This window comes from Nyctibius grandis, chromosome 10 (genome assembly GCF_013368605.1).
Source record: "Nyctibius grandis isolate bNycGra1 chromosome 10, bNycGra1.pri, whole genome shotgun sequence".
NCBI classification, from domain to species: domain Eukaryota; kingdom Metazoa; phylum Chordata; class Aves; order Nyctibiiformes; family Nyctibiidae; genus Nyctibius; species Nyctibius grandis.
Genome location: NC_090667.1, coordinates 402,148 through 417,514, shown reverse-complemented (window position 1 = coordinate 417,514; position 15,367 = coordinate 402,148). Strand labels below are relative to the sequence as shown.

Genomic DNA, 15,367 nt, shown 5'->3' with positions numbered 1-15,367 from the left:
CATCAGCGGGTGGGAGAGCACCCGTGGAGCCCACAGCCGCGCTGACCCGCAGAGGTGCGTCTGCGTGACCAGCCCTGGGCTCCGCAGTGACTCCTGCCCGCACCAGCCACCGCCACACAAAGCCCCCGGACACCAGGCCGATGTGAAACAGACGTGTCCTGAGACCGACTGTCAGACAGCACTGGAAATCATTCCTCTTTCCAGGTGGTAACATTGCTGCAGGTTTATCCTAACCAGGCAGGAGGGACAGGGTTTGGTGAGCGGTATCCAACGCCTGATGGAGGAGAACTCGCAAGGACGGTATCACAGTGTATTTTTCTTGTGCTAAATATCACTCACATCTCTGCACGTGCACTGAAAAGATCTCGCTGGACCCACAGGCCACGAGGCCACCAGCCCAGCAGTCACTGCTGGCAGCCACCTCTCTGAACCCGGCACACTGCGCATCAGCACATGGGTTTTATGGGGGGTGGTTTCATCTGAAGGCCTAAGACTGCATATGCAGAGGAAAAAACCCTTCTTTTCCTGGCAAATCCTAGTCCACCAGATTTCATCACCTTGTCAATAACTTCGCACATTGTCAGAAACAGATTGCAGGGAAAGAAAGGGGTTTGGTGAGGCAGCAGCTCTCGAAAGACAGAGAACAAAGTGCCACGAAGTCAGGAATTCAGCTGTGCGGTGGCACTTCAAACCAGGGCACGTCTCCTGCCTGGAGTCACGACGATCACTCCCAGCCAGCGAAGGGAACAGCTACATACTGTCCAGCCCGGCTGCACGGGTACCTCGCGAGCGGAGAAGCTCTGCAGCAGAGCGGGCGGCTGCGGGGCCCCGTCTGGAGAGGAACACAGCGCCGGCCCTACTCACCCTCGTGCAAAGAGGGCAGCTTGGCCTCGACTGGTTGTAGCTGTCCAAGGAGATGGTAGGGAAGGTGACATCAGGACTGCACAGCCAGAGGCACCGGGACCTCGCAGCCGTATTTATCGGGCAGACGGTGCCGGTGACGAGGCACTGCAGCTGTGTGAGTGACGAGGGGCTGCGCTGGCGGGGACCTGCGGGACAGGACACTAAAGGCCAACCTTCACACCGAAACCGAGCGCGGCGTTTGGCCCCAAGGACCTGACTTAGAGCAAGCCTGACTGTATTAATGACCACACAGCGTATTGCTTTATTTGTAATGAATTTTAGGCTTCAGGAGCTGAGAATCCCATCTGCAAGAGCAGACTGTTGCAGGATTCAGCTATTAATAGCCACTGGTACACACTTACTTCCAGCTGAGGGACACGAGGAGGGAGGAGACAGCCAGATGGAGATAACGCATTAGGGTGACACAAAGCCAAAAAAAGGATGATCCACTTCCCCACATCCTCACACACATCTCGGGCTTACAGCAGGGAGCAAACAAAGTGTCATATGTGATTAACTCATAAACGTCCTAACTGGAAAGTTCTTAGATCAAATGTCCAAACATGACCAGACGTCACTGTCTCCTCCTGAGAGCCCTGTCCAGTCACGATAACGCAGCAGACTTCAGCTCTGGCTCCAAAGCAGCCAAGACCAGCGCCCAGGCTGGAAGCACACGGATGGGTAAGTCAGTGAACACATCCACCGCGTACGAGCAAGACACCTCACCTCATTTATGAAGCGCGTTGAGACCTGCTAGTGCAGGAGCGCTGGGGAGAGAGGGGCTTCCAGCTGAGCTTTGCTGGACACAACCACCCAGTTGATACCTTCAGGGTGCCAGCAGTGTGCCAGCCCACCTGGTGCTGGGCCAGGCTGGCTCAGAGATGGCTTCTCTCTGCCCTTCTCACTCACACTTGCTAGCAACAGTCCGGAGACTCCTCACAGCAGCAACTAAGGCCAGGGTGGAGGGACACCTTCTCCAGGACTCAGCCAGAATGCCGCAGGACGTCACTGTCCGGAGATGTGTGGATGCCCACTCGCCCCAGTGCCTTCTCATATAACGACTTTCTGCAGAAGGTAATTGCTGCAGAGACGCTTGCAAAGATTTTCACGGGCCTACGCGACGGGACTCTGGCTGCTGGCAAGAAACCAGGTGAACAACCCAAGCCACCCCTGGATATCTGCATTATTTGTGCCCTCCAGCTGAGAGCGTTACCGCCGAGCTGATCTTCACAACCAGAGGCAATCACGAGCAGACATCTGGCACACCGCTCCTGCTAGCCAGAAACTGTCAGTGGGGAACCAGTTACAAACCAACACTGCTCATGCTGTTATTATAATTAAGGGTCTGTCAGCCTACTGCAACCAAGGCCAAGTTTATTTAGGATTGTGAGGGAGGGCTCTCAGAAACCACCTCTCTAATTCTCCCTCCTCCATTTCCCCAGCCCCACACGGACCGCTTGCCAGCTGAGGTCGGAGCAGCTCCCACCTCTGCCGACGTCTGACCTCCAACAGCAGACGGCATCTCCCGTTCCGAAAGGGCAAGCGCGAGGGTCCTGGGTCAGAAGTCACGAAATACTCTGCTCATAACGCACCCCACTTTCGGACACCACATCAGGCAGCAACGGAGCAGGGGCCCCGAGGAAGCAAAGCACATTTTCTTGCGGGCAGTTTCCCGCTGGCTGAACAGCCCCACACCTGCACACCGCAGCTCTCGAGGCTGCCGTGCCCCCGAAACGCCACGCTTAGAGACGGGCACCTTCCTGGCAGGAGGGTTTTGCAGGAGCTGCGCCACGAGCACGGGAGTACAAGCACTTAGTGCTCTGCACCGTGCATCCGAGCGAGTTTGATGGGTAGGAGCCAGGTGTTAAACAAGCCACAGCCTCCCCCGGCGCCGGCCGCATCTGGCACCCATCGGTCTGAGCTCTGTGGCGAGAGAGATCCACCAGCGTGCTGTGAACAGCGCGAGGGGGAAGGACCAGCCCCTCTGCACTCCCCTGACCTCCCTGCCAAGGGTGGCAGGGCCGGCAGCGCCGAGGGCACAGCAGTGGGGTGACCGAGGGGCACCGGAGCATGGGGCACGGCTGGCTGTCACCGCGCACGGCTCCGTCCCGAGGGGGCTCCGAGGGCAGGGCACTGCCCGGAGGCGCCGACAGCAGGGCCGCGCAGGCCCAGGCCATCCTAGAGGAACACGTTCACCTTGTTACCAACGTCTGTGCCACTGAGGACTTTCATATCAAGAACGAAAACACCAGATGAAGCTTAAAAACCCCGCGGTCTTCGAAAGTCTACAAAGCCTTGGAAAAGAGCACGTTTGGGAAGCGCCACGTGTGGGGCCGGGCTCCCTGAAGCTGCAGCTGGAACAGCGGCTGGCCCAGGATCCGGGGCTCCTCCCGTTGCCACACTTCTTGGGGAGCTTGTTACCAGCGTTGTGGAGAGTTTCCACTTCGATACCCCTGCACTAAAATGAGTTGCAGATCAAACCGGGCAGCCAACAGAATTTTTAAATTAAAGTACAAAATTATTTAACATCCCTTTGAGGATGTTATCACAGGGTTAACACCCACTCCGGCTCCAGATAATACAGCAGCAATAAATGGTAATGTGCACCATGGAACATGATTTATTTTTGCTGAGCAGGCTTGGCACCTATAAATCTCAGCACTCTTAACATTTAAAAGTTGTTATTCCAATGACAAAACAGACATGAGGGAGATAACAGTCTTTATCTCCATTAAAGTTTTATTGTTATCCAGAGAGTATGGACACGGACTGATCCAAGGGTAGGAAAATCTCAGCGATTTGTTTGCAGACTGGGGAAGCTGAGATAATGGTCGTGTTTTACGACTGCACCAGGGAATCGACTGAAATGCAGGACAGAGGAGACCGAAGCGGGAGATCAGCTGTCTGGTTTCTGGTTTCTATTTCCGTTCCCTTTCCCCTCACAGGACCTGCTCTAGCACGGCATTAGCAGAGACGGTCCATCGCGCGCTGCTGAACAGCTGACTCGCTGCAAGCGAGGAAACAGTTTTTAAAGGGAACAAAAAGGCTGCAGAACAATTCTGTGCAATGCAGACAACAGCACTGCAGCGGAGGCAGGATCTTTCTGGATACGCCACCCGCCTGGAAACAACTCCCCGCTCTCTCCCCCGGCCCTGCTGCCCGGCCTCCTGCGACGCCTGCAGCCCTCCACGAGGCTGCAATTAACAGCTCCTAACCCGTGTGGCGTTCTTCCTTCTTCCCAAGGCACGTATCGCACCCCAAGGTACTACAGCATCCTTTGTAAGCTGACCCTGAAACAAAGCGAGCTGAAGCTGCGCTGAGGGCTTGGCTGCAGGAGGCTTAAGCAGCTAAAGACTGAAAAACAAAACAGAAAACCCACCCAAACCGCACAGCCACCTGCCCGGCCCCGGGACCCGCCGTGCCAGGGAGGGCTACGCTTCCCGCGCCCACACCCAGCGCGAGCAGGGACGGGCAGCGCGCTCCTCCGCCGGGCCAGCCCTGCCCAGCCAGCACCGCACCACCGACGGGTTCAGGGGACCAGAGAGCTTAGGATGAGCTTGAACTGGACACAGGGAAGGTGCCAAGTCTGCATTGCTCATGGAAAACACCCAGCTTCTAGAAAAGCCTCAACAAAAGGCAAAGCTACCATGAAGGGTGCTACCCCAGACTGCTCCACGCGCCTGTCACCCCTCTGCTCGCCCACGCTGTGCCTGGCAGGCAGAGCGGCCGTGGCTCATTCAGGGCAGGAGCTCTGCCGTCCTGGGCTGTCGAGGCAAAGGATACGCCATCCCAGCTCAGTTAACCGCTGGACACAACTGCAAACCTGACGGGGAACGACACAAGGGCGTCAAGGACAACAGCAGCACCGGGAGTCCCTTCGCTCGCTGCCACGCGGAGCGAGGTCCCGCCGACCTGTGCCCGCGCTGCCGGAGCGATGCAAAGGCCAGCGGCACGGGGCAGGAGGAGCAGCACCGGCCCCGCTCCGCCCGTGACTGCAGCTGCTACGGGAGAACAAACCGCCCAAGCAAAGACCCTTCAAATGTTTCCCCTCAAGAAATCAGGCTCACAACGCATCAGGAGAAAAACACCACCCAGTGCTGGAACAGCTGCTCTGAGTGGAGACGTTGACTCCACCGGCTCCGTTACGCCTTCCCTGGGGGGCGCCAGGGACACGAGCCGTGCACGGCGCTTCTGACAACGTACGAACGACGCGCCGAGCGCCTCCACGTCTGGGCTCCGGTGCCCAGGCGCTGGGGCAGGACGGCCATGGTCGCACCTCACCCTGCCCAGGAGCGCCGGGGCCAGGCACGGCGTGCCCGGCCTGCTCCCGGGTTTCTCTGCCCCGGCTCCGGGGCAGGGCAGTCGCCAGCCCCCTGACCCGCGGGGACTCTGGCAGGGTCGCGAGGAGCGCAGGTGCCACCGCACGGGGCTGCTGGGTGTGCAGGAGCCACGGCAGAGATGCCGAGATGAGAAGTCAGCGGGTGCTTTGGTGTTTACCCCCCAGCTCCAGACAGACGCGCCATGCCCGGCGCGCTCCTGCGGTACCCGCTCCCTGCGGTACCCGCTCCCTGCGGCACGGCCCCGGCTGCAGCTGGGGCTTTGTGCCTGCTCAGCACATCGGCGCCAGCGCTGCCAGCTCCCGGTCGCAGCCGACATCAGGAGGAGCGGGGAGGAAGCAGCTGCTATTTTAAACCTGCCTGATCAGCACCCTGCCACGTCAGCACGCCGCGGCTCCGCGGGTCTCACCTCTGCTCAGGCCGGCACACACCTCTCACGGCGGCTACGGGAGTCACCAGCCCACGCCAGTGGCATTTCCAGCAGCTGGGACTTACGCTCTCAAAGGATCTCTCCCACGAACCTTTATTCCCGCAGCCAACCCCCCCCAAGCCCCCGGCAGGGGTATGCCTCTGCCCTCACCCCCGTTTAGGGGAGCTGATGATCGCCTGGTCTGCCACAGCATTCGCCATGGAGCCCTACTGCCTACTGACCTCCCAGGCACAGGGTCTCACCAGCTCCTCGGGAGGAGGCGAGGGGGGTTTGGCAGAGCCCTGCAGACCCTGGTTCACACAAGCGACCACAAGAACCTTGCCCAGGAGCCAGGCCACACTGGGTAAGCATGTCCAGCCCAGTACCCCGTCTCCAGCGGACAACAGATGGACACAAACAGGGCAACCACGTAACGTGTTTCCACTAATGTTCCCCAACATTCAGCTCAGGGCCCTCCTAAGCCAGAGGTGGTCCCTCTGTGTTTAGTAAACCTTCATGACCTTGTCCAGTCTCTTCTTGCAGATGCTAAAAGATCACAAGGGCTGACTATCCCCTGGGAAAGCTTCCCAAGTCCGCTCCCCTCCACACGCCTGCTGCTCCACCGGACCTTCAGGTATGTCCCCACCAGAGCTCCCTGTGCCTCTGCCCGCGCGGCCCCAGGCAGACCCCTGCCATGCACCCGTGGCTGCAGGACAGAGCGGGGGCACCAAACACTCTGCATCACCTGCAGCCTCCTCACAGCTGGCAGCACAAGCACAACAAGGTCACTCTGACCCAGGAAGAGCACCCCAAGTGCCCAACGAGCCCTCTGATGAGGCACCGGTGGTCTATAGAGACCGGGCATCACTGCGAGAGCTGGCTGAGGAGGGGAGGCACAGAGGGGATGGGACGGGCATGGGGAAAGCTGCTGTGTTACCCCTGGGGCCTCCTCCACCACTTCACCAAGTCCCACAGTCCCATTTGGAAAGCTGAGGGTCGGGCTGTCCTGTGCTGGCGCCCCGACGCTCACCATGCTGGCACCCACAGCGTGCCCCAGGGCCCCGGGCTCGAGGGAAGGACTAGGGTTGGGTTTCGACCTGATGCAGCTGGTCCCCAGAGCAGATGGATTCCTACAGCGTCAGGGACTGGGGCAACGCTGGGTTTTAGGGCCAGACCACTCCACGTTGCTGCTGGCGCCTGCTGGGAGCAACCCGGCCTTCCCCAGCGCCGGAGCAGGAGCAGGTCCCGACCTGGTCCTTGCACGGAGACAGGGACCCATCCCCTGCAGATGCCATCACCAGTGACCGGGCACTCTCCCAGCCCATCTGCGGTGGGTCAGAGTCGCATCATTACCTGCTCCCGGTCCTCTCAGTAATCCCGAGATTACAGAGTCCCCAGGCACGTCTATTCTCTCACTAATCCCTGGATTAAGTATCCCCAAGTCGGCTTTGACGCAGTGCACTACAAACAGCCGAGTTACGCTGCTCTCCTCGCAGTGATCCCCGGATTAGACAGAAGGAGACGTGTCCGTGGTCCTTCCGACCCGGCTGGAGCACAGGCTCAGGGAGGTCTAAACATAGTACACATATATAAATAAAAAGCATAAAGGATGGGACTGCGTTTCGTAATCAAAGTACTTACGTGATAAAACAACAACTTCAAGGAGGGTCCCGGCTTAATTAAATCCCAATCCAGATGATCCCCAAAGAGCAACTCACATCATTCGCAACAACACAAATACCCAAGAGCTCGCACTCTGAACCCGGTGCTGGCGGAAAACACCTCACCGCGTGCTTTTCTGGGGTCTACACATAGATTTTTTTAAGAAGTCGCTGTTGCTGCCACAGAGAGCTCTGAGCAAACTGACCTGGCACGTGGGAAAGCTTTTAGGGACCCAGCCCAGCACGACCTAAGGTGTGGGTCAGGTACAGCTCCAGGCTGCTTCAGAAACTGCCCGCGTAGGGGGAGGCAGGAACGTGCTCCCCGCAGCAGGGGAAGAGCTGCGGGGCCGCACGGCCCAGTGCCAACCCCCACGGCCCGGGCAGGCGGAGGGAGGGGCGGCAAAGCCCCCGGCCACCCGGGGAAACCAGTGACCAACTGGTCAGATTTTAATCGCACGGATTGCTTCTCTCTCCCCAAAACAGAACAAAAGAGCCTGAACTCGCTCCTGAGCTTGTCCTCTGCCATACGCCCCCAATAGCTCACGGGGACCCAACGGCCCTGTCGAGGTGCCAGCGGGGGGGACTCGCGTGTCCCCAGTGTCGGGGTGGAGGGGGACCAGCACCAGAGCTCCTTCCCGCAGCACGACGGCTGGGCAGGGATAAAGGCGGGACGGGAAGGACTGAGAGGCAAGGGGGGTACAGCTGGAAGTAACAAGATTAAACCAGGAAAAGGAAATGAAGGCTTAACGCTAGATTTCTCAACAGCAAAATCCATTCGGTTTGTGAAACGCTCCCCGAGGAGATTAAAGACTCGCTGGGGCATCTGCCAGCGCCCGGGAAAGGGGCACACGGGGAGCAGCCGAGCGGTGGCCGGGCAGTGGCTGCAGGGTGTCACGACCCTCCTGTCCCGAAGGCCACGCGGCCCTGGCAGCGTCAGCCCCGTGCCCCGTGGGGAAGATGTGCCCTGGGCAGAGCCGGCGGGAGACAGGGACACCCCACTGGGGAGGCCAGGGTGGCCCTGGGACACGGCTGGCCCACACCACGGCCTTGGGACGAGGGTCCTCCCAAGGGTCCTCCTCCAACAGCACAACCACCATGGGCCACCCCCCAAGCGGCCACAGGCGAGGCCACCGCTCCTCCAAGGGCTTTGCTGGGAACGGTGGGAGCAGGGAAGCACCCACGCCTGTACCGCCTGCAGCCACCGCCGGGCCCGGGGGCATCTGCCCGGCGCCTACAGCCGAAGGGCACACCCCGAAACGGGCACCGCGCCCCGAGACTGCTCCTGGCGCCTGCGCGGGGCGGGAGCAGCCCCCGCTGTGCCAAACCGGCGGGACAGGACATGTCCCCACGCAGAAGGGTCACCCAGCCGTGGCTACTGGTGGCCAAGCTCTGCAGGCTCTCTGCGCGGAGCCCAGGGCACCCTGCAGCATCAGCAGGGGGTAGGGACAGAGCCGGGGAGGAGAACCCCGTCCCTGCCAAGCGGGGACGTGCACAGCGGCCGTGCTCCCGGCCCCAGGCCAGCCCTGCCCCACGCCCACTGGTCCAGGAGGGACCCAGCGTCCCTCCTCTCCCGAAGACCCTGCCCTGCAACGGAGCGGGTGTCTACGGACACTGAACACCCTCGTTCGTTAGGCCTCATCCCGCTGGGCTGAGCCATGGCGGCCACCGCTCCTGTCCCAGCCGAACCCGCTGAGCACACGGGATCAGTCGTGACCATCACTCACTAGGGCAGGGAGCACAGAAAGGGGCGTTCGTGCCGTTCCCCCTTTGTTGGGAGGTATTTGCCCACCATAAGCCACCAAGAGGACTCAGAGACCTGCCAGGTGGACAGCGATGCTACACTCAAAAGGTCACACCACAGAAGACTTCAGAAGACAGGTGCTTTGGGGAAAGCTACTGGAAATGGGCCAGCTCTGGGGGGTGAAGGGCCCTTCGACATCTCTAGCCAGCACATCTAAACGTGCAACCTGCTCACACGGTTTATTTGTATTTAAATAGCCTCAATTTGTCCTACTTTTGACTGTGCGCCCGGCAGAACTGCGAATGAAGATGGATTTACGCAGAACAAACCAAGAATATTTTCTGAACGTTTTTCACGTGAGACCTGTCACTCCGTGGCCGTGCAGCGAGGCCTGAGCCAGCGAACAACCCCGCTGGCATCGCCCTGGACCCGGCTGCCCCGTCTGCCTGCGCTGGGCTGAACCCCGCGCCACCACCCCGGGACAGGCACTGCACCACCCCGCAGCAGCTTAACCCTCCTGGCAACCCGAGTTAGCACAAGGCTGCTCTTCCTCCCTTGGCAGCACACAAGCATTCAAGTGTGTGCTTCTGAAATACCATCCTCACCCCGTATTTGCATGAAAATACCAGCCCCATTTAAGTGACACCACCACTTCAGGAACCCCTTACATAACCCCGCTCGTCCCCCTCCCCGGTGACACGGCACAGACACCCTCACTCCCAAAGCAAGCCTTCACCTTCCGAACAGCCTTTGGAAGGATTTTTTTTTAAACAAGACAGGTCACCGAGCACATCGTTTTACACATACGTGGCTTTCACATGCAGAAACTGCCCGGAGAACCTTAAGTCCTCAAGAGCACGAGGTGGAGAGAAACTCCCAGCTGATGCACAGCCACTGAACACCCCCACGGACCTCCTCCAGCCCCACCACGCAACAGGGAGCACCCTGGCTGAGCCGGTTACCTGCTGCACAAACACTTCTGGCTATGTCATTTCTAGGGAGACGTTTGCTATAGTTTTCTAGTATGACGCACAAGGCGCTTCTGAAAAAGCCAGCTTACAGCTCGGGGAAATTCACCACAGATTACCAGACAGACTGGATCTTATCAGTCAAACCTCGGCTGGAAAATCCCCAGACCTTCCGGTGCCACCGGCTGAAATCACTGCGGGCTCACCTCAACCCTCCGTCCTTCTCAATCAGGAAAACCGAGTTCTCAGCAGGTCACGACAGGGCAGCTACCTTCCCATTTTTTATTTGCTGGCTGCTGCAGCTGCCTTTATAATGCAACAACGGCAAATTCATCCTTCCATGGACCACAGCGCGAGGCGATGCGAGCCAGGCGACTGGGGAGCACAGGAGCACAGCCCCATCCTGGCCATACTGCCCTCCGGGAAGCACCAGCTCGTGCCATCCCTCCCAGCAGAAACGTCCCTCCACCCCTGCGCTGGCACACGGGCTGTGGAGCAGCCAGTGTGGCCTCCACATGTCCACCTGCCACCCAGCCCCACGCCAAAGACAGCAGTGGAGCCAGGGGCGTCACCTCCCCTGCCTCGGGGGTTGTCAATGCCCAGCACTTACGTTTCAGCTACACACAAGCAACATGAACTTGCATATGACCATTTTCTGCGGCTCGCCAGGTATCCAAAGCTTTCCATTACTGTATTAAGCTGAAGATTTTCCTGCTAGATAAACCCTCCTCTAGCCATGTGCTGGAGTCATAAAATCCCCAAAGCCTGGCCCTATGTTGGCTTCCTCTAGAGCCTTAGGAGAATGGAACAGTAAGGGAAAGCCTCTTCAGCTACTAATTAAGCTATTAATAAGCCTGTTCAGACTCTCTGGTGTGGAGTCTGTTTTATGAAGTTTCATGCAAGGGGTCGGTGCTACCAGGAGGGATGGAGGGGATTTGGTTTTGCTTTACAGCAGCCGCACCCTCCTCCTGAGGCAGGGGGGCACAAGGAGGCTGTGGGGAGCTGATGAGGAGCCAGCAGCTCTCCGGCTGCCAGAAGGGCAGCAGCGGCTGCGCTGGCCCCGTCCCTCCATCCCCACGGCCGCCGGTGCAGCCTCCTCTTTGTGGCAGGCTGCAGCGTCATGTGCAGCTGCAGCTCGCTCCGGTGCCTGCACCGAACATGGCCACGCGTCTCCGCCGCTCCCCGAGCCGTTACGGGAAATCCTGCCCAAACGCACCCTACGCTCAGCCGGGGCTATGACATTATCCGTGTCTAACAGTTTTGGCATCTCCTCGCCTCTGCAACACACCGGTCACAATACGTATTGCTTCCTGCAGAGGCGTGCAGGAAAAATCGCCCTGAGACAACTATGTAATTTCTGTCAGGACTGCACCAGCATCTGCCGTATTTCCCAGCTCACGGACACTACAGTCACGGGCTACCTGCGGAGGCCACTAACGCAGCCATGAGCTAACGAAGCACATCTCGAAATCGCGGCCGCCTGCCCGGCCGCATCGCTCCAGCCCCCAGCACTCCCCGCAGCCCCCCGGCCTGGCAGGGCAGCGGCAGCGGCCCCGCTGGCTCCGCTCCGGCGGGGAAGGGGCGGCGGAGGAGCCCAGCGACGGGCGCCGGGGCTCCCCCAGGGGCCGGGGCCGCGGCCCCGCCCGGCCCGGCTCCCCGGGCGGCAGGCGGGGGGCTGCGGGCGCCGCTGCGGGCGGCTCTCGGCTCTGCGGCTCCGCACCGGCCGGGCAGGGAGCGGGGACCGGCCCGGCCGAGCGCGGCGGCTGCGGCGTGCGGGGGAGCCCAGCCCGGCTCGGGGGAGCCCAGCCCAGCCCGGCCCGGCCCGGCTCGGGAGCGGTGGGAACCCGGCGGGTCCGGCGCTGCTGAGTCACCGGAGCGGGTCAGCCCGCACGGACCCGCCGGCACCACCCGCCGTCCCCCGCACCCGGCACCCGCGGGGCTGCCCGGCCCGGCCCGGCCGGCGGCGAGCGATGCCCGGCCCCGGCTCCAGCTGCGGCCCCGCCAGCGCGGCCGGGGGCGCGGGGAGCCGCGGGGCGATGCGGGCCGGGGCCAGGGCCGGTGCGGGGCGGCCCCACCTGCTGCGGGCGGGCGGGGGCCGCCGCCGCCCCCGCGGCACTCGCTCACCTTCCGTGGCATAGCTGTGGTCTCGCAGGAAACTGCCGCTGATCTTGCGGGTCTCAACGTCCTCCTCCATTGACGGCGGGCTGGCGGGCGCGGGGCGTCAGCAGCCGCAGCCGCGGATCCATCATCCCCCCCCCGCGCCCTGCTCCGCGGCGGCCGGCCGCGAAATGCGGCGGCGGTGGGGGGGCGCAGGGGCGGCGGAGACCGCTGGCTCCTCCCATACGGCTCGGCTCGGCTCGGCGCCGCCGCGCTCCGCCCGCCCCGTCGGGCACGGCGTGTCCCGGGCGGGCGGAGCGCGGCGCTGCCCCTGCCCCTGCCCCGGGGATGCTCCTGCCCCGGGGATGCTCTTGCCCGGGGGATGCTCCTGCCCGGGGGATGCTCCGCCCCGGGGATGCCCCTGCCCCGGGGGAAGCTCCTGCCCGGGGGATGCTCCTGCCCCGGGGATGCTCCTGCCCCGGGGAAGCTCCTGCCCGGGGGATGCTCCTGCCTGAAGGAGTGCTGTTCCCTGACCCCCCCCGCCCCAAGCACAGGAATACAGCCCGGGTCTGACACCAGGCCCTTTTTTGGCAGAAAAAGAGCCTCAGCATGTAAACGCCGGGTGTCCGGGGACAGGGGATGCAGCACGGGCCATGGGGGTAGCCATGCCAGCAGAGGTAAGGAGGTGTGTGCCCACGATGCCTCACCCAGGCTCTCCCCACCTCAGCTGTGGAAGGGGGTCGAGATGCTCCGTGGTTCACGGCTGTGAAGGTCAGCGCGGGCAGCGGGATCGGTGATATCAGGGAAGAGCAGGAGCACAGAGGCTACGGGGGGAGGGAGGGCTCTCCTTTCCAGGGCACATCTCTGAAAGGACAGGCTGTATTCTGGACATGTCATCTGATGCACACCAAAGGGAAACAATCACTCTCTGGGAGGGTTTTGTGTCTTGATAGAGCCCAGGAAGAAACAAGCCTTGGCACTGGCTGAGCCACTGGCAGACACAGGGAAGAAACTGACGGGGGCAAGTTCCCCCAGCTCCACTTCTGTGAGCTCTTGCACCTGCAGTTGGAGGTAAAACCCAACAGACGGGAGCTGTCTTGGCAGTGCCACATCAGTGGGGAGTGTTATTGTTACTGGGACCGGAGGGGAAATAAGGGATGCGGAGGGAATGGACAAAGCTGCTGGGTAACATTGTAAATACAGTGGTGCGCTGCTGCTCCATTTCCTAACTGTAGTATCATAATTAAAATCTCATTGGCAAGGCGCAAGATTGTACATCTACGTTATTATTTGCCAATCGCACTGCCTCCCTGGGAGCCACTTTTTCAGGGGAAGCACGGGAGATGACAGCATCTCTGAGCGAGAAGGCTCCAGGACTCCAGCACGCCCAGTACGCACGTCTGGTGGACAGGGTGCTCCACGCCACGGCAGCACCATGGCACCACCGCGCGCCTTCTGGAGGAGCATGGGGATCCTCTCCGGCGAGAGGCAAGAGAGAGGGAAAGCTCTTCCTGCGGCGTGTCCTGACCTTGCGAGGGAAGGTGAGTTCCCAGGCTGTCAGCTGCCTCCTCCCCAGGACACTTTCTGACACGCTGTCACATGGAGGCTGATATAAGGCATTGTCAAACTGCACCTTGGAGAACGCTGGCACTTACTCATACGCATACATAACTTCAGGGATTTGTCAGTCAACCACATCACATCACAGGCCATTCATTAACACGGGGATTACAGATGTGACAAGCCAGAAGCATTCATCAGACAGGCATGAGCCTGAAGTCTCCGTGCCCAAAGCCTTCACTGAATTATTCTGGAATGTGAGTTCCTTGCTCGAATCACCAGGCACATGCTGAAGTTAAGCAAACACTGTATTTGTGGCTGACACTGCTCTCAGCTGCAGCGGGCGAGATCCACAGCTGATTTTGGATTCACTCACTGCGACAACGCACAGACCTGGCTGAGGTTTCATGGCAAAGTGCAGAGATGTATTTACTGATGCTCTCTTGGAGGCCACAAAGAGTCACAGCAGCAACATCACGCTTCAAAAATAACTTTTGTGCCGCGGCAGCTCCTCGCACACGCGACAGCGCGGGAGACCGGACCCGAACACGGCGCCGCAGGACTCAGACCTGCTGCTGGCTCTGGGCAACGCAGCTGACACCACCGTGCTTGTGGCTTCCTGCCTCCGAAGGGGAGGTAAGGAAAGGACACGACCTCCCACAGGGAGAGAGAGAGGAAAGGAAGGTTAGAACCAAACCAAACAGATACACCCAGGAACCAGGTCACCTCTGCCCGCGGCGTGCAGGTGTGCACTCGTGTGCGCCGCGTGAGACGCAGGAGCAATCTACCTTAAACAATCCCAATTCCAGAAAAGAAAAATAAAGACAGTTTTTTAATAAGCAAACGTTACCATATCACCTCCTCCCTTCAGATCTCAGACGGCCTCAGCCCAAAGGCAGTGCCCAGCTGAACAAGCCCCCGCAACGCTTATGAATATTAAGAAACATGAACACAAATCAGCGACCTCCTTCCCTTTCTTTTCAGCACTCTCCATCTTCAGCGTATTTCCATTCTAACAAGTGCCAAGTTCTTTCTCCTTTATTAACTAGAAAAATTATTCTCCCCATTGTGCATGAATTATAATTATATATTCATAAGTCCTGCAAAGTTTTTCCATACACCGCATCATTTAAACACATCCACAAGCCACCTGTTTGTTATGCAACGTGCATAGGAGCCGCACCATGAAATCCATTCATTCCCAGCTTTTAAAGTCCAGGAACGAGCCCTTACAATAACTAACAGCATTAGCTGTCCTAAGCAGGAATCCATTTGCAGATTAAATTCGCCAAAGGTCAGCTTGTAGCTGTCACTGTTTTCCAAACCCCCAGGTGTCCACCATGTCACACACTCTGACATCTCTGGAGGAGCCAGGACACTTTCCACTCCACTGATTTGTGCTCCACTTAGAACAGGTTTAAGAGCCCTCGTGCACAGGTTTCTGCGGGACTTAAGCAGTGTGTTAGTAATAATTGAATCAAACCTCCAATTTTATGCTCAGCACAAAACTTCCTTCACCTCATTTATTTTACCTTCACATCCATGAGCACTAGATCTATTTTCCTAATTACTGGGTTAGGACACTAGCCTCATTTTTTTAACGTTTAAATATATTATTAGATAACAAAATTTCTTTTAAACTTGTAAGAATTATTTCTGTTGATCAGCTGATGATTGGCACAGTGCCGTCC

General features: G+C 59.5%; 1 protein-coding gene across 2 annotated transcripts in view; it reads right to left on the bottom strand.

Moving 5' to 3' along the window:
- PPP2R2B (protein phosphatase 2 regulatory subunit Bbeta) overlaps positions 1-15,367 on the bottom strand; it is a 68,728-nt gene that overhangs the window by 31,883 nt on the left and 21,478 nt on the right. The window contains exon 1 of one of the 2 annotated variants that reach the window (XM_068408517.1): positions 12,144-12,317. The exons of the other annotated variant lie outside the window; for it this stretch is intronic. Within the exon in view, the coding sequence (XP_068264618.1) occupies positions 12,144-12,213 (70 nt within the window). The 5' untranslated portion in view covers positions 12,214-12,317. Of the gene's footprint in view, positions 1-12,143; positions 12,318-15,367 lie in introns of those variants that run through there. 2 annotated transcript variants of the gene reach the window in all.